Below are 18,516 nucleotides of genomic sequence, written 5' to 3'. Positions count from 1 at the left end.
CATCATATGGCATTGCATTTCATCATCATCATTAAGGCTCAGGTCTTTTTCTGTAGCCTTTTATTCAAAATCAACAAGAAACCTGCATCTTCAGAAGTAATATTTCCTATGTGGTACTGTATCTACAAGATTTTGGGCCCTATTTTCCTAAGTCTTTTGACATTGACTTTAGCATTCTGTCATTTGTTTTGCAAGTTTCTGGTAGTGTGTTGCTCATCTTCAAAATAAATTATTTTGCATGCATTTTTTCTTACGTTTATTGTATTGTACTTTTGGACAGATGAAAACGATGTGGTGTTTTCATGGTTTATTTACATTTGATGCACAAAACACACCTCTGAATTATAGAGAACAACTATTGTTCTTCTCACTTTGCTCTGGCATTTCAAAAGATTAAAATCGACTTTAACTAAGTAAGTTTATACAGAAAACAATACTATTAATGGTTAATTCAATTAGCTTTGAAAATGGATCACTATGTGTGAATTTTTGTTAACCTAACTTAATGTTCTGCATTTGATATTTGCTGTTTTACATGCTTTTTGTTAAATGGCCATTTTTTTATTTTTACTAAATGATTTTTCAATTTGTTTTCTGAGCATCTAAGCACTGTCTATGATTAATGAAAATAACACTAATATACAACAACACTAGTATATATCAGACCATATATCAGCAAGGCTGTGAATTTCCTCCATTTGAAAATGTCTTTTAAAATCCAGCAGACTTACTTTTTGACTGTTCTCAATAGAACAATATAATTACATATTTAAGATGCTTGCCTGAGGCCATAACATAACCTAATTAGACTGCACATCTGCAGGTTTATGATTGGAGAGAAAGGCTTAGTGAATCTGCAGAGATACAGAGAGCTGGCATTAAACTTGTCAAATCGTACCCATGTAAGTGGATGTAAAATATGGACCTCTGTTGATCTGAAGGGATCACTTTTATGTTGGTTCTTGTTCCCACGACAGTGTTAAGACTCCTCAACATTAATTTCCTCTTCTGTAGCCACATGTCCTTTGTGTGGAGAATCTATTTACCATGGTAATGTCCTGCCTGCTTGGTCAAGGACACAGGACTTGTGTGCAGAAAAAAAATCACCCCAGTGGTATAATTGGCTGACACTGTGATTGTATAATGGGGGCTCTCACCTTTGGGACTGATGTGGCAGGCAAAGATAATGCCTGTCCAGCTTTTTACAGACGCTTCTATTCATGCTGCGGGGGCGACATATGCCAGACTGTTCCTTGACACAGGCGCGTGGAGATCGCAATAAACGTGCTGTGCTTCAGGTAGAGCAATGGCAGGGTTTCACAGATGATGAAATGATTGCAGCTTGACAGCAAATGTCAAACAGTCAAAACATGATGCTGTTGTATCCTGAACAGGCTGAGAATGCAACAAGTTGCAAAGTTGTCCATGTTTATGCCCAATAACCCTCTATGCAATGTCCTCATTCAGTAAGGTTATTTTTGGAAGAAGGCCTTTTCTATGAGATTACTTACTGACAAGTAAGCATGTCATTAAGACATGTGCAATGCTATTTCCAACGTGTTGAAGGAATTTTGACAACACTTTCATCTAATGGTCCTTCCTGCCAGTACAGGGACATAGATTTCCCATTTAATAAAATTTCTCATTTACTGTTTTATTGTTTCAGTAGTTGTGACTTAATGAATTGCAACATTATGTAAAATCGAAGAGTAGGAATGAGCAAGGAAAATATTATACTCTTTGAAAATTGTCAGGTCCTCATGTCTAAGGGTCGGAGACAGTGACAAAACTGTGTGACAGGCTGATGTTTGGCTGCACCATAATGAGCCAAACTAACAAGAACAAACGCCACAAAGGGGGGTTTAGCGCTCAGTAAAATGTATTTTCTGAATGGCTATTTACAGTGTGCAGTAAATTAAAGTAAAAGAAATAAAAGGCAGCAACAAAACATGATACAGCAGGACGGTGGGGACGATAACAGGAGCAGCAATGTTCTTGCTGGTCACGCAGCAAACCACGTCTGTGCCGGAATGGACTATTAATGCACAATCACCTTTTAAAGAGAAAACATTTATTATTTAAATGTCATTAATGTAATGTACGATTTGTTTGGTCAGGGCAAAAAAATGCTACAAATACACCATCTCAATTGTGGCCACAATGCCATGCACTACATTCTAATTCTGTATAAAGCAGATGATGACAGTGAAACATACAAAATAACTGAAATTTGGAATATGTTTTACATTTACAGCATTTATCAAACGCCCTTATCCAGAGTGACTTACAATCAGTAGTTACAGGGACAGTCCCCCTGGAGCAACTTAGGGTTAAGTGTCTTGCACAGGGATCCCTCTGGTTCATAGGCAAGTGTCTTACCCACTAGGCTACTACTACCATTTCTTGGTACTACTATGCATATCTCTCTTCACATTTTCACATTGCCTGTCTCATGAGAGCAGACCTACATTTCTCAGACTTCCCTTGTGTGTATGAAATTAACAGTCTGAGGAAACACACTTCAAAGCAAGATCAAAGCAGGAGCTAAGAAACATCACATTAGCCAGTACATAGGGAAAAAATCAAATGAAAACACTCCACCAAGTAGAAATTAATAGGCATCCCATGCTCCATTAATGATTTCCGGTATAAATTTCCAGTTGAAAAACAAGTCTTGATGACTTTCACCTTGATATTTTAGCGCGGATGTATACCTAGCCGAATTGCACTGTAGGGGGCGAGAACGAGTCTTCGAACTGTGAAATTACCACATCAAACGTGACGTGGTAACATGGATGCAGCTATTTAACTGAATAAACAGTTGGCAAACACAAGTACATCTTATTGAACATAATTTATTTTCATCACCAACTATCATAGTAGAACAGCTTTCTCAAGCAGTTTGTGATGCATTTTGGAAACAGGAGATGAGCCCCTGGTCTAATGCGCCACTTGGCTTGAGAAACCCGTTCTCAAAGACTTACTTTTAGTCATTATTTGGGTAGCACACATATTATGAATGCCTTCGGCAGAATGCCTTCGGCCATTTTAATCTAGATTAATGTACATTAATGTAGATTAATGTAGATTAATCTAGAATCTAGATTAATCTAGATTAATTCCAAGATTACAGTGATATTAATCTAGATTAAGAAAATTAATCAATGCCCACCTCTAATATATATATTTATATAGTTTTTCTTTGTCTAGCATGCTCTTTGCTGATAAATTAGGCCTTATCAGGGCTCTTAGTTTTTGTAAACTCAAAATCTATAGAATCGAACGAGAATTGCTGGTGTCTTCCTCCTGTAAGTAGCTTTGGATAAAAGTGTCGGCAAAATAAAGTAAAGTAAAGTAAATGGCACTGCTAAAATAATATGCAAATGTGAAGTTGCAGATTGCAACCAATTGAACACCCCTCCATTTACAAGCATGTGTTAGCACCTACGGTGACCTAATGTGAGATTTGGCAGCTTTGCACACTCTAGAATTTGTAATTTTGCAACCTGTCAGTTAGAATAACAAAAAATTCTTGTAAATGATGATTTACTCTTTTTTTTCATTCTCTCAGCTGTCAAATTGTCAGGATTGCCTGCAGCTGGGCTCCACACCGGAACTCAATCCTGACGCCCCATAAATGCCGGAAGTTTCCGCCCGTTCGGGGTCGCTGGCATTTTCGTGAACTTTAGTTGGTAACACTGTTTGTAATTTGAGTTCTGGCAATCGCCACACGCCTACGGGTTAGTTTCAGTTCGTTATTTAAGTTAAATCGTTTTCGGCCACCGCGCCGCTGTTTATTTGTATTTCTTTATTGTTTGTATTAATAAAACCCCGTTCCCAGCATGTCAAACCTCTGCGCTTCCTTCCCCCGTAAGTCCGTAGACGTGACAGAATGCCAGCGACCCACCCAAAAGCGCAGAGGTAGAAAGCAGAGGAGAAGAAACGCCGCGAAGGACGCAGCCCGGCGCGGCGAACGCGGAGGGCAGGGGAGAGACGCGCCGCCCGTTCTGGTGGAGCGTTTTCTCCCCGAGAAGCCGTGGTACGCGGCGCCGCGTGATGACGTCACCCCCGGGAAACTCCGCGAAACCCGGAAGCGACAACGTCGGCGGGTGAGTGGGCGGAGCGAGGACGTTGGCGTCGGCAGCAGCGAGGAAGTGACGTGGGCAGCGAGTGCAGAAGATGCGACCCCCACGATCTTCGCCATGTCGAGCCAAGAACTCTGCGCTCTGCTGGCAAGGCTCCCCGTGGACTGGGACGACACGGACGGCGACGAGAGCACGGGAGACGAGAGTTGGGCTCCGCCCATCGCGCCAGTCTGCGATCGTCGCAAGGTCCGTGGGGACCCACGTCACTTCCAGGGGGGTGAGAAGCGGCAACAACAACGGCGGCGTTCCTCCAGCGAGGAGGTGGGCAGCCTCCAGCCCGAATGGCCAGAGTACTGCCCATGGGAGCTTATCGCGCCATGGGTCCAGGATGTCCGCAGGGTGGACGACCCTTGGAGTCACCGGTGGGAGGACACGGATGACGAAAGCGATGATGACGTGGATTTTCGGTGGGCGGGTCGGTGCCGGGATGGCTCCGCCCAGCGTGCGCGTCCGAGATCATCGCGGCGTCCGTGATGACCCATGTGACTTCCGGGGGTACGAGGTTGACATGGACGACGACCAGGATGACGCCGTTTGGGCAGTCGGTGCCGGGATGGCTCCGCCCATCGCGCCCATCCAGGATCGTCACGAGGTCCGTGGAAACCCACGTCCCTCCCAGCAGTGTGAGGAAAGCTGGTGGAAGAGGGCGACGGGAGGTCGCCAGCCAGCAACTGCGCTGCCGGGACTGCCTCGCAGGGAATCCTCCATTCCTGCTCCAGTCGCCGACCCGCCTTCCCTCTGCCCGGACGTTCCCCAGCAAAATGGCAGCGCAGCACCAGCGTCCACACCTGCTGGAGAAGACGTCCACCCCCCTCCACACCACACACCAACCACCATCTCCAGCGACGTGCCCAGCCCCGTGTGGGACAGCCCAATTGTCCCGGGACCCTTCAGTGGGGCAGCAGACACAGACGAGATCACTACCATCCTCAAGTGTCTGACTGGATCAGCATGGGGCTGGAGCACAACCCTCTGGCAGCAGGGAGAGACAGACAGGAGTTTTCGGGACTTCCAACAGAGACTGAGGGCGGAGTTTGATCGGCCTGAGCCAGGGATCGAACTCTGCCCCTCCACCACATCCAGTGCCAGTCAGGATCCGGGGCAAGAAGACCCAGCACTGGTGGGCGACGAGAAGGTCGCTCCTCCCGAGATCCTGGCTGTGCCCCCTGAGGAGGTCCCGGAGAGCCCAGAGAGGGAGCCAGACGACCCTCTCTTCTGTCTGTCTCTGTCTGTGTGTGTCTGTGTGGCATATGTGTCCGTATGTCGCCCCCACTTCCCCTCTTTGTGTCCACCAGATGGCGACCCAGCCGCGGAGCCGAACCCCAGGGAGGAGGTTCCTGACCCGAATGTGCTGGTCCAAGGCGAGGTGGACAAGCCCCAAGGTACCCCTAAGTCCAGCCGGGGGGGGTGCTCCCCCAAAGAATTTTTTGGGGGGGTGCAGTTCGGGTTGGGGACTCCTCCTGAGGGGAGGGGAGGTGGGGAAGCGATGGAGCTGGGTCCTCCGGTAGCCAGTGAGGAGGGCGGGCCAGGCATGGGCCTGCGTCTGCCTCCAGAGGGGTGGAGCGCCATAGAGCCCCCGGGTAGGCATGAGGACCCAGCTGGGACAGGCAGGAAGAGGGCCTGCTTGTCCCAACGGACGCAGAAGGGGCTAGCCGGATGGTCTGGCAATGCCCCCCCCTTGGCACCAGGGCCGTGCAGCGAGAGGGGCTGCATAGTCCCAGAAGGCACCAGCCTGGGGTGCCTGGAACAGTCGCCGGAGGCTCTGGGACAATCTCCCTGCGCGGTGCAGGGGGTGACACAAGACGTGTCAGAGGGGACATGTGGAGACAGGGCCCACACGTACCCAGATGGATCGGCCCTGATTATTGTGTGCAGGTACGGGAGTCCGGGGCCGCCATGCGGGACCACGCCGGGGAGCCAGGCCGAGGGTCCGGGGCCGCCATGCGGGACCACGCCGGGGAGCCAGGCCGAGGGTCCGGGGCCGCCATGCGGGACCACGCCGGGGAGCCAGGCCGAGGGTCCGGGGCCGCCATGCGGGACCACGCCGGGGAGCCAGGCCGAGGGTCTGGGGCCGCCAAGCGGGACCACGCCGGGGAGCCAGGCCGAGGGTCCGGGGCCGCCAAGCGGGACCACGCCGGGGAGCCAGCCCGAGGGACCGGGGCCGCCACGCCTGACCACGCCGGGGAGCCAGCCCGAGGGACCGGGGCCGCCCCGCCCTGACCACGCCGGGGAGCCAGCCCGAGGGACCGGGGCCGCCACGCCTGACCACGCCGGGGAGCCAGCCCGAGGGACCGGGGCCGCCACGCCTGACCACGCCGGGGAGCCAGCCCGAGGGACCGGGGCCGCCACGCCTGACCACGCCGGGGAGCCAGCCCGAGGGACCGGGTCCTCCAAGGGGAGGATACAGCAGGGCAGGAGCCCTGTGGTTGCCGCCGTCCGCCCCGCCGCCTACACTGATGGTACTGTTGGGGCTCCGAGGACGTAGCCCTTGGAGGGGGGGCTCTGTCAGGATTGCCTGCAGCTGGGCTCCACACCGGAACTCAATCCTGACGCCCCATAAATGCCGGAAGTTTCCGCCCGTTCGGGGTCGCTGGCATTTTCGTGAACTTTAGTTGGTAACACTGTTTGTAATTTGAGTTCTGGCAATCGCCACACGCCTACGGGTTAGTTTCAGTTCGTTATTTAAGTTAAATCGTTTTCGGCCACCGCGCCGCTGTTTATTTGTATTTCTTTATTGTTTGTATTAATAAAACCCCGTTCCCAGCATGTCAAACCTCTGCGCTTCCTTCCCCCGTAAGTCCGTAGACGTGACACAAATGTAGATTCAAAGTGCACATTATAAGCTTACAAATGTACACTAATGGAAACATACTTATGAATGCTACAATAATTGCTGCCAATAGAACTCTCTTAATGCTACATGATGCATCTTTAAAATGCATAACCTCAGCACAAAGTGCTCCATGAACACACTGTTCTGTTAATTTTTTTGCACTTTGCATTTTACAACAGCAGCCTGATCAGCAAATGAAGGTTTAAATATAGACAGAGAGGTATTGATCTTTTCATTTTGCTTAATGATGCTTGTCCTTTTATGCAAGGAAAAAAAGGACTGTTTAAGGACATATGCACTTAAACAACCTTGTTTATTTAGCAGGGAAAACAACCATGCCACTGTTCGTTAATGATCTGTTAATGAGTCTCCTGCCATAGGTGCATAAATCACCTTATCTGACATGAATATAACTTTATTTAGCGGTTAATTGGAGTTTAATTTATGGTAGGTGTGAACCCAAGAAGACTGCATGCTGTAAATTAAATCAAGAGTTTCAACATTGTTTTTAACAGATTTCTAGATTTCTCAATCGATTGTACAGGTTATAGATTACATTAAATGTGGGACAAATTTGGAATTATTTTAATTATTTTTTGCACCCTGTTATTTTAACATGGTGCATATACAGATTATAGGTGCCACTGAGCAAAGTACTGTCCCCACACACTGCTCCCCTGACACTTTTAATGACTACCCACTGGTCACTAAGGTGATTGGTTAAATGCAGAGGACACATTTTATGTTTTTCACAATTACAACCACTTCACTTTAACTTACTTAACAACAGAGGACAACAGTGGAAATAATCAAATCATCAGGGTAATAATGACTCCTGTTTATTATTCAGTAAGTCAGGACATGAAAAACCTTTCACTCACAGAGTTGGTCTAATGCCAAGCTGCTGCCATAAAATGCAAGGTGAGAGGGATTCAGGCCAGTCTTCTGTCACTCTTCAACAGCCCTGCATATTGCAGGCACTGTACGACTGAATATTTCTCATGTGAGAGGTTTTGAAAAGCTCTTTGTATGATCTGGAAAGACTTGTCATTTTCTTTCTGGAGGCTCAAATCAAACTGGCTTGTAATTCTGCTCAGACTGATTGTTGGCCTCAGGTCTCAATGATGCTGTTGTCATGGCTGCAAGTTACTCTCTGAAGCAAGTGTGTACACAAAAAGTGCCCTTTTTTCTCAGATTTTTCAACTCACTGCCCTTGGGTTTATCTATTCAGTGATTGGTGAAGCCATACAACTGAATGCAGAATGTTTGTGATACAGTGCATTAGACAATGAACAAAAACTCAACTGAAGTCTTCCTAAATTCCAAAACATTATTTATCTAGGTCAGGGTTATGGGGAAGTTGGAGCTTATTTTATCCCATTGTGATTTTATACACAACTCCAAACGTGCTTTTTTGCAGTGATGTAGGGTGTATTTGACTGTATTTACTGTGCTGCAGTTACTCTCAGGTAACAAGTCTATCTGAGGGGACATAAGTTTAGCTTATGTCCCCTCTGGCAGATAAGAAGCAGACTACTGAAAGTTGCTGATCCACATCCGAAAATGTATTCGCTGTTCGCCATATATGTCTGTTTTTTTACGGCATGCATGACAAATGTAAGTAAAGCAGACAATCAAAAAAGACACATTTCATGTCATTCATTCATAAGAATAGGAACAAAACCTTGATAATGACTAATAGCCATTAGTCATTAATGGCTAGGTGCTTAATTATTTTTATGGGACAGCAAATTGACACTGTTATACATGCTGTACACTGACTACTTTACATTATATCAAAGTGTCTTATCTTCAGTGCTGTCCCAAAGGAAAGATAATAAAATGTACTCTCTTTTGTGAGAAACTGTATATAATTTTATGATTTTGTAAAAAAAACGCATGTGGTTTGGGGTGAGAGAACAGAGTGTAGAAAAACTCTTTCTCCCTCCACACAAAAGCACTGTATTCAACCACTCCAACTTGATGTTACCTGGCAGAAAGAGGCATGGCACAATAGAGGTTAAAAATGAACAGTTTCTAATTTATTAACACCGGTAAATAATTATTGTAGTTACATGTGAATATTGAATGTAAAAAGGTACCAATGTTACAGAGAAAACAGAAAAAAGAAGAAAGAGTAAAGAGAGAGAGAGAGAGGGAGAGGGAGAGGAAGAGAAAAAGCCATGAGAAAAAATGGGAGAAGAGAAAAAGACTCAGAAGCCTTCCGGCTTCCGATGGAAAACCCCCTGAGCAAGAAAGCTCAGTCCCTTTTCCACATGTGAGCAGACCTTTATACCCCTGGCCTACAGGAAGTTGTCACTGGCCTACAGGAAGTTGTCATTGGCCTACAGGAAGTTGTCACAGACCAATCAGAACCTGTTGTTTCTGATGTCACGCCCCCCGGTGCCTCCCATCTGGGGAAGACAAAGAGAGTAGGCGGTCCCGACGGCCAACACCTCATACGTTGCCGTCTCACAAAAGGCATAAAAAACAGAGGTGTTGAATCTTCATGCACAACAATTGGCACAGGAATGTCACATTTTTTCTTGTAGACGGCCGCTTTGCAAAACAAAGGCATGGTCCTGCGACGGCAGCTAGGCAAAACAAAAGCATGCTCCTGTGATGTCCAATCTTACAACTTATGATTTTATAACAGTATGATTTTGTTCCTTGTAGAGTCTAGTGTCTATGGACATTGGTGATTGAATCCCCTTTTTTGCCCTTTAGCGTGACACCAAGGCAGCCCTGGGCTAGTGCTACCAATCACATGCACACTAAGATTCTAATCATCCCAAAGCTGATGCTTGTTTGGCATGGGCGATTAGAACCCTTTTCTTTTGTTTTCTCCCTCACTTCCTAGTCCTGCATTGTTCTATTTAGTTGGTGTTCTTATGCTGGGTTTTTGTTGCTTTATCGGTGGCTATCATTTGGCTATCATGACATTTTATTTTATTTTGTTAAAATTTACCATTTAGGCAGTGGAGGCCTAGCGGGGCAGTGGTGGCCTAGCGGTTAAGGAAGCGGCCCCGTAATCAGAAGTTTGCCGGTTCGAATCCCGAGCCGCCAAGGTGCCACTGAGGTCCTTAATTAACCCTTTAGGGAGACTGGTTAGACATTTACATGAGAAACTGCAAGGAAACACATGCAGTCATCATTGTGTTGCATAAAAATGCTTCACTGGCAAGGATATTGCTGCTAATAAGATTGCACCTAAATCAACCATTTATTAGATCATCAAAACTTCAAGGAGAGGTTGTGAAGAAGGCTTCAGGGTGCCCAAGAAAGTCCAGCAAGCACCAGGACCGTCTCCTAAAGATGATTTAGCTGCAGGGTCAGGGTGTCACCAGTACAGAGCTTGCTCAGGAATGGCAGCAGGCAGGGAGGCCAAGACTTTTGGAGGATGTCCTGGTGTCAAGAAGGGCAGCAAAGAAGCCACTTCTCTCCAAGAACGACATGAAGGACAGACTGACATTCTGCAAAAAGTACAGGGATTGGACTGCTGGTAAAGTCATTTTCTCTGATGAAGCCCCTTTTCTGATTGTTTGGGGCAACAGGAAAAATGATTTTCTGGAGAAGACAAGGTGAACGCTACCATCAGTCCTGTCTCGTGCCAACAGTAAAGCATCCTGAGACCATTCATGTGTGGGGCTGCTTCCCATCCAAGGGAGTTTGCTCTCTCACAAATTTGCCTAAGAACACAGCCATGAATAAAGAATGGTACCAAAACATCCTCCGACAGCATCCTCCAGCCAGGAAACAAAAACCGACAAATTCAGACAAACTCCAAGCACTGATTATGTAGGAATATGTTGCCATCAGTCAGGATTTGGCCCAGACGTTGATTGACAGCATGCCAGGGCGAATTTCAGAGGTCTTGAAAAAAAAGTCCAATATGAACTCTTTGCATAAACTTGTCAATAAACGGCTTTGAAACTTATAAAATGCTTGTAATTACACTTCAATACACCACAGAAACAAGTGACCAAAAACATTGAAGCACACTGAAACATTGAAACTTTGTGAAAATCAGTATTTGTGTCACTCTCATCACAGTCATTACTGTGTCTGTTTGATTTATTTGTTTTGTGATTCGGTCTTTTTGTCAGGATTGACGGCAGCTGTGCTCAACACTGGTGGCCAATCCTGACGGCGCATAAATGCCGGATATTTCTGCCCCTTCCAGGTCTCCGGCATTTTCGTGGACTCTCTGCACGAACTTGACCTGGTTTTGTTTCAAGTGTATTTTGAGTTCTGGCAATCGCCACACGCCTACGGGTTTGTTTACGTTCTTCATTTAGTTAAACTGTTTTCGGCCACCGCGCCGCGTTTATGTTTGTTTATTGTTTGTTATAATAAAATCCCCTCCACGGCATGTCAGACCTCTGCGCTTCCTTCCCCCGTAAGTCCGTAGTCGTGACACTTTTTGTCATTGTCCCGGACTTTTTACGGTTCTCCGGTCACATGTTTCATGTTTGCTATGTTTTGTGTTCTCCTGTTAACAACTACAAATACTACAGTAAACATACTGATGCCGCATAGTGGTTAGAGGGGTCATGAAAACATGCTTCATATGTGGTGAACTTTGTGTTTTGTGAATTGCTGACACCTTTATTCCCTGTTCTCTCTTGTTGTTGTATGAATGTGTCTACACCACGCTCCATGAAGTTTTGCAGCATTCTTTTTGCACCTGACCTTTGCAATAAATGACAACTGGCATTTCTCTTTGTGATGGATTTTTTTCTTCAGTTTGCCAGGTTGTGAGCAGCTCAGAAAAAAATCTACAGTCCCAGACTCCCATAGATTGTGACAGAGAACTTGCTGCCATTCTAACAGGCCTCTATAGACCAGAATCCGGGATGTATCACACAAGTCAATGTAATGCAATACACTTAACCCTAAGTTGCTCCAGGGGGACTGTCCCTGTAACTACTGATTGTAAGTTGCTCTGGATAAGGGAGTCTGATAAATGCTGTAAATGTAAGTGCGTTCTGACTTTGTCCCTGTAAGGCTCTTGTTTGTCTTTATCCATTGCAGGGATATTATCAAGCAGCCCATATGCTCCACATCTTTGCTCAAATAGGGTTGTTTTCAAAGTCCCATAAATGTGTGCCAGTGTGAAAAACAGATGCTGCTGTTGACCTGAGTTAATGTTGTTTGGCTACCTCACTGATTGCCTGTAATAAAGGTTTATGGTGTCCACTCTGCTTTTTATGCATAACAGTCACTTTTAATACCCCAGCCACAGCTAAGAACTTATTTACTCTCACATTGTAATTTGCAGCACCCCCTGCCATTTCCATCCATGTGCATTATATCACCTGCAACGATCAAAGATTTCCCACCAAAACTGAAGCTTATGGACTGGCTGAGCAAGACTCAGCCAGTCCATAACCTCTGATCTATACATGGTTTAATATAAGGCAACAGAGCTGAAAACATGACAAATTCTGGTTTAGTGAAATCTGGAGAATGTTCTTACTTGAGCACTAAATATGCAGCTAACATAAGAGATTCTAAAGGTAATTTCTTTGTGAAAGTATTAAAATTCTACTTGACGTTTTAAATTTAAATTCAGTACACTGAGCTAAAAGTTTGTTTTGTTGTAGGCATTTCATGATCAAAAATGTTCACTAACAAAAGTATTTCCTCACGCTAGGATATTCATAGGATTAATAAACAGAAATAAACAGTTGCTGTTATGACAAGTATGAAGCACATGACATAATGAACACTTTGTGTTCAATGACTCCCACGCCATTTACTTTAACAGGCAAGGGAACCTTAAAAGAGAGAATACTTACACAGGCAAGATCAGCACTGAAAGAGTGCAGAGGTCAGCCATACATTCTGGGATGCATACATATCGCTAGTGAGACAGGAGTGAGGGACAGATGGAGGGAATGGCTTAACTAAGGGAAGACTATTACATATGAATAGAAAAACATGGAGGTAATTATGGTAGACACGTAGTAATATGATGCCACACATTTGTTTCAAAACACAATAGACTAAAAATAGTTCAAAACACACACAAAACTGCTGAAATGGTCTGTAAAGTATTTGAATGTAAAAAATAATGGGGTGCCTCATTACATGTTCTCTACAAGTAATTTTTCCTGGCAGCAATGACTACAAAGTAACGTCTTTGAATGTCCCCAATGCAGAAGGTTTAATGTGGCATATTGCTAATATCCTCCCTACAGGTTTCAGGTTCCCTTGTTCATTATATCTCACGATATCTTGCACAACATCAGTGCGGTTGGTTATTTATCCTTGTGTCCTCTCTGTGTCTCAGGCCTGGCTGACGGAGATCCATGAATATGCACAGAAGGATGTGGTGGTGATGTTGCTTGGCAATAAGGTGAGCAAAGCACACCCATCAACACAAGAACCTGGTGACTGACTGTAATCAGGTCTCTTCTGGAGCCTTTTCATGTTTCTTTTAAATGACCTGAGGTCTATAGTTATGAATGGCCAAGTTATCACACTGGGCCAGCTCTCGGGCATGCAATCAGCAATCAGCTTTTGGTCCCATATCTGGTCTCCTCGAAGAACAAGGGAAAAAGAATAAAATTGGTAGTCGAATGAGACTCCATATCTTTAACCAAGGCATATCAAGGGCTGTAGAGATGCAATGTAGACAACAATCCAGCTCTCAGAATTAAACAGATGCGAAGTGTCTCAGCTAATTTTAAATCACATCTACATATTATCCCCTAAGGAAAAAATCACAAATAATAAATCAGCCAAACAACTGACTAAGCAACAACAAGTCTACAGTTTGATTTTCTCTGTGAAACCTCCTTGGATGTGTGATTTTTAATAAGCCACTGCCATGTTTGTGCGCAACACCTCTTATGAAAATGGGAAAAGCCTTCGAAAATCATCAGCTCTGTAACACAGCCAGCACATTCTCTGGGACAAGAACATGGGAAGACTTTTAGGGTACAATCTGTGTGCATTGGTGTTATTGCTTGAGAGAAATTACGGAACAGAAGGTAAACAACAAAATCCAAATGACTGCAAATAAATCGCAATGATTTTATCAGACTTGGTCAAGATGCCCCAAAAAGCAATGCAATGAGGAGAACCAAACATCAGGCAGACCACTGTTCCTCTAATTAAGATCAGATATATAATAACATGGATTAACACAGTATGAAATTTACCTGTGGGTATTAATTAATCATCTAAAGCTTGGATTAAGGGGAAGGAGATTAAGTAAAAAGGGTTACGTGGGCAAAAAGTTATAAAGTTAGCATTACTTTTTAGCAGAGAGGGTTTTTAGATGTTTCTGGGCCAAGGCGCAATTTAGACAGTGGTCTAAATTCCACACAGCAATGCATGACCTGACAAGACAGAAGACCGGTTCAATTAATTATCTTTAGATAAATGTGTTTTTCTGCAACTGTTGTCATAAAGAATGTAAACCTTGGCTGGTTTGGTGGCATGGTAGTAGCCTAGTGGGTGAAACACTTACATATAAACCAGAAGAGCCAGGTTCAAACCCAATTTATGGATTATGGAGATTATGGGAGTCCAGAACACAAACCAACATTGTGTCCCTAAGCAAGACACTTAACCCTGACACTTGATTTTAAGTCGCTCTGGATAAGGGTGTTGGATAAATGCCATAAAAATGTATTTGTATTGACCAAATGCTTTTGCTGGCTTACTACTGAATTATGTGACCAGTAGGCCAACGCTCTAATGGTGGGATGGGATTTACATTTAAGGATGGGGTGAGGACAATCATGTTGTCATGCAGAGGCCATGGAAAAGTGCTGGAATTAAACTGTTCCCGCCGAGGCACGAGGCACTTAGCAACACTTTTGTACATGAGCGCTGGCGCTGTCCTCTGCAGTCTGACAAAATCGTCATATTTTAAAAGCAAATGAAAATGAGGTGGAAGATTGCTCAAGCCCTCCAAACAGACTGACTGCTGATCCCCCATTTAAAAAAAAAATCTAAAAACATTTAAAAGGCCTGTTTAATTTGGTAACACATAAAGATGAATCACAGTTTTTGTTATTCAGCCAGAAGCCAAATGTAGTTAAGAGAAATGTGTGCCTTTCATCACAGGTTATGCAGTCCAGGACACAAACCAGACTCCAAAGAAGGCAATTAACTAAGCAAATACAAAAAAACGCCACCCTTGATGTGGCAAATTACTTGATGACTTGAAGTCCTGCTGAGAAAGAACTTTATCTTTCATGATTAAAGATGAAATGTACTTACATCGTTTTTAATTTAATCCACTATGCAATTCATTTATTGAAGTAAAATAGTTTTTTTGTTTTTTTTTATTCAAACATAATAAAACGTAAAACTTTTTTCCCAGTCTCTGCTCCAGACCCAGTCACTCCAGCTTAATAAGAAATGACCCAGTTCCTAGAGCTGTTTTATATCGGAGAACATGTCACTTCCAAGCACATTAATTAGGGAAAGTCACTGGTGCAACGCTAATCCAACAGGCCATGAATATGATTTCTGGTAGGGGTCCATGCTTCATAAAACACATGCTTCAATTTGGCTTGTGCCTGGACTTGTCATGGCTGGGCGCCGCTGGGCACACAGTCAGCGCCAACCAGCCTGAGCCCTAGTCACGTACCTAGTCAGCACTGATGTGGACATTCTTCTTACCTGACATTTTATGTTCCTGTCTTCAAGACACATGCTTACGGGTCCGTTTTAGTTCCTTTTATGTTTCCTTTTGTCGGCCATTGAGCCAGGTTTGGTTTCCTTTATTATTCATAATAAAAACTTTTTGTTCTACAATGTCCGAGTTCCTTCCCTATCTGCCCCTGAGACGTGACCGAATACTGCAGAAGACCAAGGAGGCAGAGAGGGGGGACAAGGTTTCCTCCCCCCCGGTAGCCACAGGATTGGACACCATTAAGAAGTGCCCGAGTATGTCTCGTGGGAGACTGTTGCTTGGCGAGCCACAGTCCAAAAGGATCCACCCTGCTTTGTGTGTGCAGGTTGTATGGTGAGCAGCTGGTATGCCAAAAGACATCTGGGGTCCAACAAGAGTGTCCGGGTCCTCCTAGACAGGAGAGGACCCCCATCGACCGCCTGTGTTCGAGCTTGTTTATTAGCAGATTAAGAGATCAAAATGAGATCAAAATGTTTAGGAGCTATTAGTTCCACAAGCTGCCTTAAAATAACATAGTTATTTAATTAGAGGTGGGCATAGATTAATTTTCTTAATCTAGATTAATATCACTGTAATCTGGAAATGAATCTAGATTAATCTACATTAATCTAGATTTTAGATTAATCTCGATTAAAATGGCTCATTTCAATTCTGATGAAGGCATTCAGAATATGTGTGCTACCCAAATAATGACAAAAAGTAAGTCTTTGAGAACGGGTTTCTCAAGCCAGGTGACGCATTAGACCAGGAGCTCATCTCCTGTTTCCAAAATGCATCACAAACTGCTTGAGAAACTGTTTATTCAGTTAAATAGCTGCATCCATGTTACCACGTCACGTTTGATGTGGTAATTTCACAGTTCAGTTCGAAGACTCGTTCTCGCCCCCTACAGTGCAATTCGGCTAGGTATACATCCGCGCTAAAATGTCAAGGTGAAAGTCATCATAGTGTAGTGGTTGTGTAACTTTTTGATTTCGTTTTTCTTGAACCACAAATGATGAGCTGACACCCAAGAGATTTTCTGTGCAAAGTGTATTCTGTACAAAAAGCAAGGTCACATCAGAATATCGCGTCACACATCGCGTCTCTCTACAATATACAGTATTAAAATAACATAAAATATTCACAAAATAACACACATGCAAAATATTCCTAATATGTACATAAATTAAAATGAAAGAAATAACTTTTTGCACACAAACCCCACGCACCTCTCACAGCTCACGCCATGTGTCCAAGAGACCTGAACCGGGTCTCAAAAACAAAATAAAAGTCTTTAGAAAATAAGAAAATAAAAGACACAAGAAATAAGAAATATACTGGTAGACCCTGGTTCATAAATAGCGCCCTATGTGTTAAAGGACATGAAACTATTGCAATATACAAACTGTGGAGGAAGGAAGAAATGTCCTAGTTTTACAACATCTGCAGAAAATGAAGACAAGGAGTTTTTGTGCAGGTTGATTAAGCAGCAGCGGCGACTCCCTCTACTGTGAAGTGCTGCAGTAAAACCCTTTCCCACCACCAACCATGGTTCTTCAAGGTTGTAATTGGGAAGAAAAGCCTCACAGGACCAATTCTCACGAAGCACACAGTGTATTTGCTGAGTTTACCCTTGTTGAGCAAAGCTTAACAGTCCTTCTTTGACATCGAGGCTGCAGCACTCAATCCAACCATAGTGCCCAAGGTTTTTATTTATATAAGTTTTAAAACGTGCAAGTAGGTCACATCATTGTAACTTTCTTAAAAACCAGAGGTTTTCTCTTTGTATTATTAGCTCTAAATATCTGCTGAATAGGGTCACATGCAGGCTACTGCTTAATAGAATACTATATTGGTTAATAGAAACAGACGCTCTGTTCTTTTATGGTTTTAACAGAATATAATATAGAGTATCTTTCACGCGGTCAACAGGAAAAACAGCAGTGCTTATTACTTTGGTTATAACCACTTTGAAGAAGGCCGCATGTCGGGTTATGTTTGCTGGTGTATTTAATCCTGAAGTGCTGCTCCTTTCTCCAGTGACAAATTCACCAACTGAAGCCATTCTGTTTTGTCGCCTCCGCAGGCGGACGCCACCCAACAGAGAGTGGTGAAGAGAGAGGATGGAGAGAAACTGGCGAAGGTGCGTTTCGAGGAACATTTCATTAAATATTCATGTTAGACAGTTTTATCATGGTGTTTGCTTGATTTTTAGATTCTAGATTGTTACACTAGTTATACAGTTACAGCGTACCCTTAGCTGGTCTGTGAGACTGTGTGTGTATACAACAATAGCAAATCAATAATACTAACAGTATAAAATTGCTAGAATGAAATTAAACATCGCTATCCACATTTGCACTGTAACAGTATGAATTCCAGTACAATTTGGATAGAATTGTGTTGATCTGCTGCATTTATGGCTGTATAAATGACTGTAGTAAATTAACATCTTTTGTATTATGTGTGGGCATGTGTGTCTCTGTGTGTTTCTTCATTCATGTTTGGTCAAATCGGCAAAAGACAGGAACATTTTAAAAAGGCCAGATTTGCATTTTGCTTTAGCTACTGTTCTAGATAGACTTTCACGCTTCTATACTCAGTTATGCTGGAATAGTTATAATGCACATCTCAGTACTGCAGCTGAACAATTTCAACTGGGGGCGACTGGTGACTGAAGCTACCGATGATTATATTGGTCAGGACTCGTAATCCAGTTACTTCTGGGGAGATTTATTCCCCCTACTCTCAGTTGGACATTGTAAAAAGGAAGAGCTCTTATTGTGCATGTCTGTTCTGCAGGAGTTTGGAGTTCCTTTCATGGAGTCCAGTGCTCGCTCAGGTCTGAATGTGGAGTTGGCCTTTGTTGCTATTGCAAGGTGAGTTCATTTCCACCGGTC

General features: G+C 44.0%; 1 protein-coding gene across 2 annotated transcripts in view; it reads left to right on the top strand.

The window, feature by feature from the left end:
• Positions 1 to 18,516, top strand: part of LOC114793997 (ras-related protein Rab-26-like) — a 56,120-nt gene that overhangs the window by 33,813 nt on the left and 3,791 nt on the right. For both annotated transcript variants that reach the window (XM_028986231.1, XM_028986229.1), the window contains exons 6-8: positions 13,274 to 13,339; positions 17,703 to 17,759; positions 18,419 to 18,495. In XM_028986231.1, the coding sequence (XP_028842064.1) occupies positions 13,274 to 13,339; positions 17,703 to 17,759; positions 18,419 to 18,495 (200 nt within the window). The remainder of the gene's footprint in view (positions 1 to 13,273; positions 13,340 to 17,702; positions 17,760 to 18,418; positions 18,496 to 18,516) is intronic.

The sequence above is a fragment of the Denticeps clupeoides genome, chromosome 7 (genome assembly GCF_900700375.1).
Source record: "Denticeps clupeoides chromosome 7, fDenClu1.1, whole genome shotgun sequence".
Classification (NCBI taxonomy): domain Eukaryota; kingdom Metazoa; phylum Chordata; class Actinopteri; order Clupeiformes; family Denticipitidae; genus Denticeps; species Denticeps clupeoides.
The sequence above is the reverse complement of the archived record's forward strand: the minus strand, read 5'-3'. Positions and strand labels throughout refer to the sequence as shown.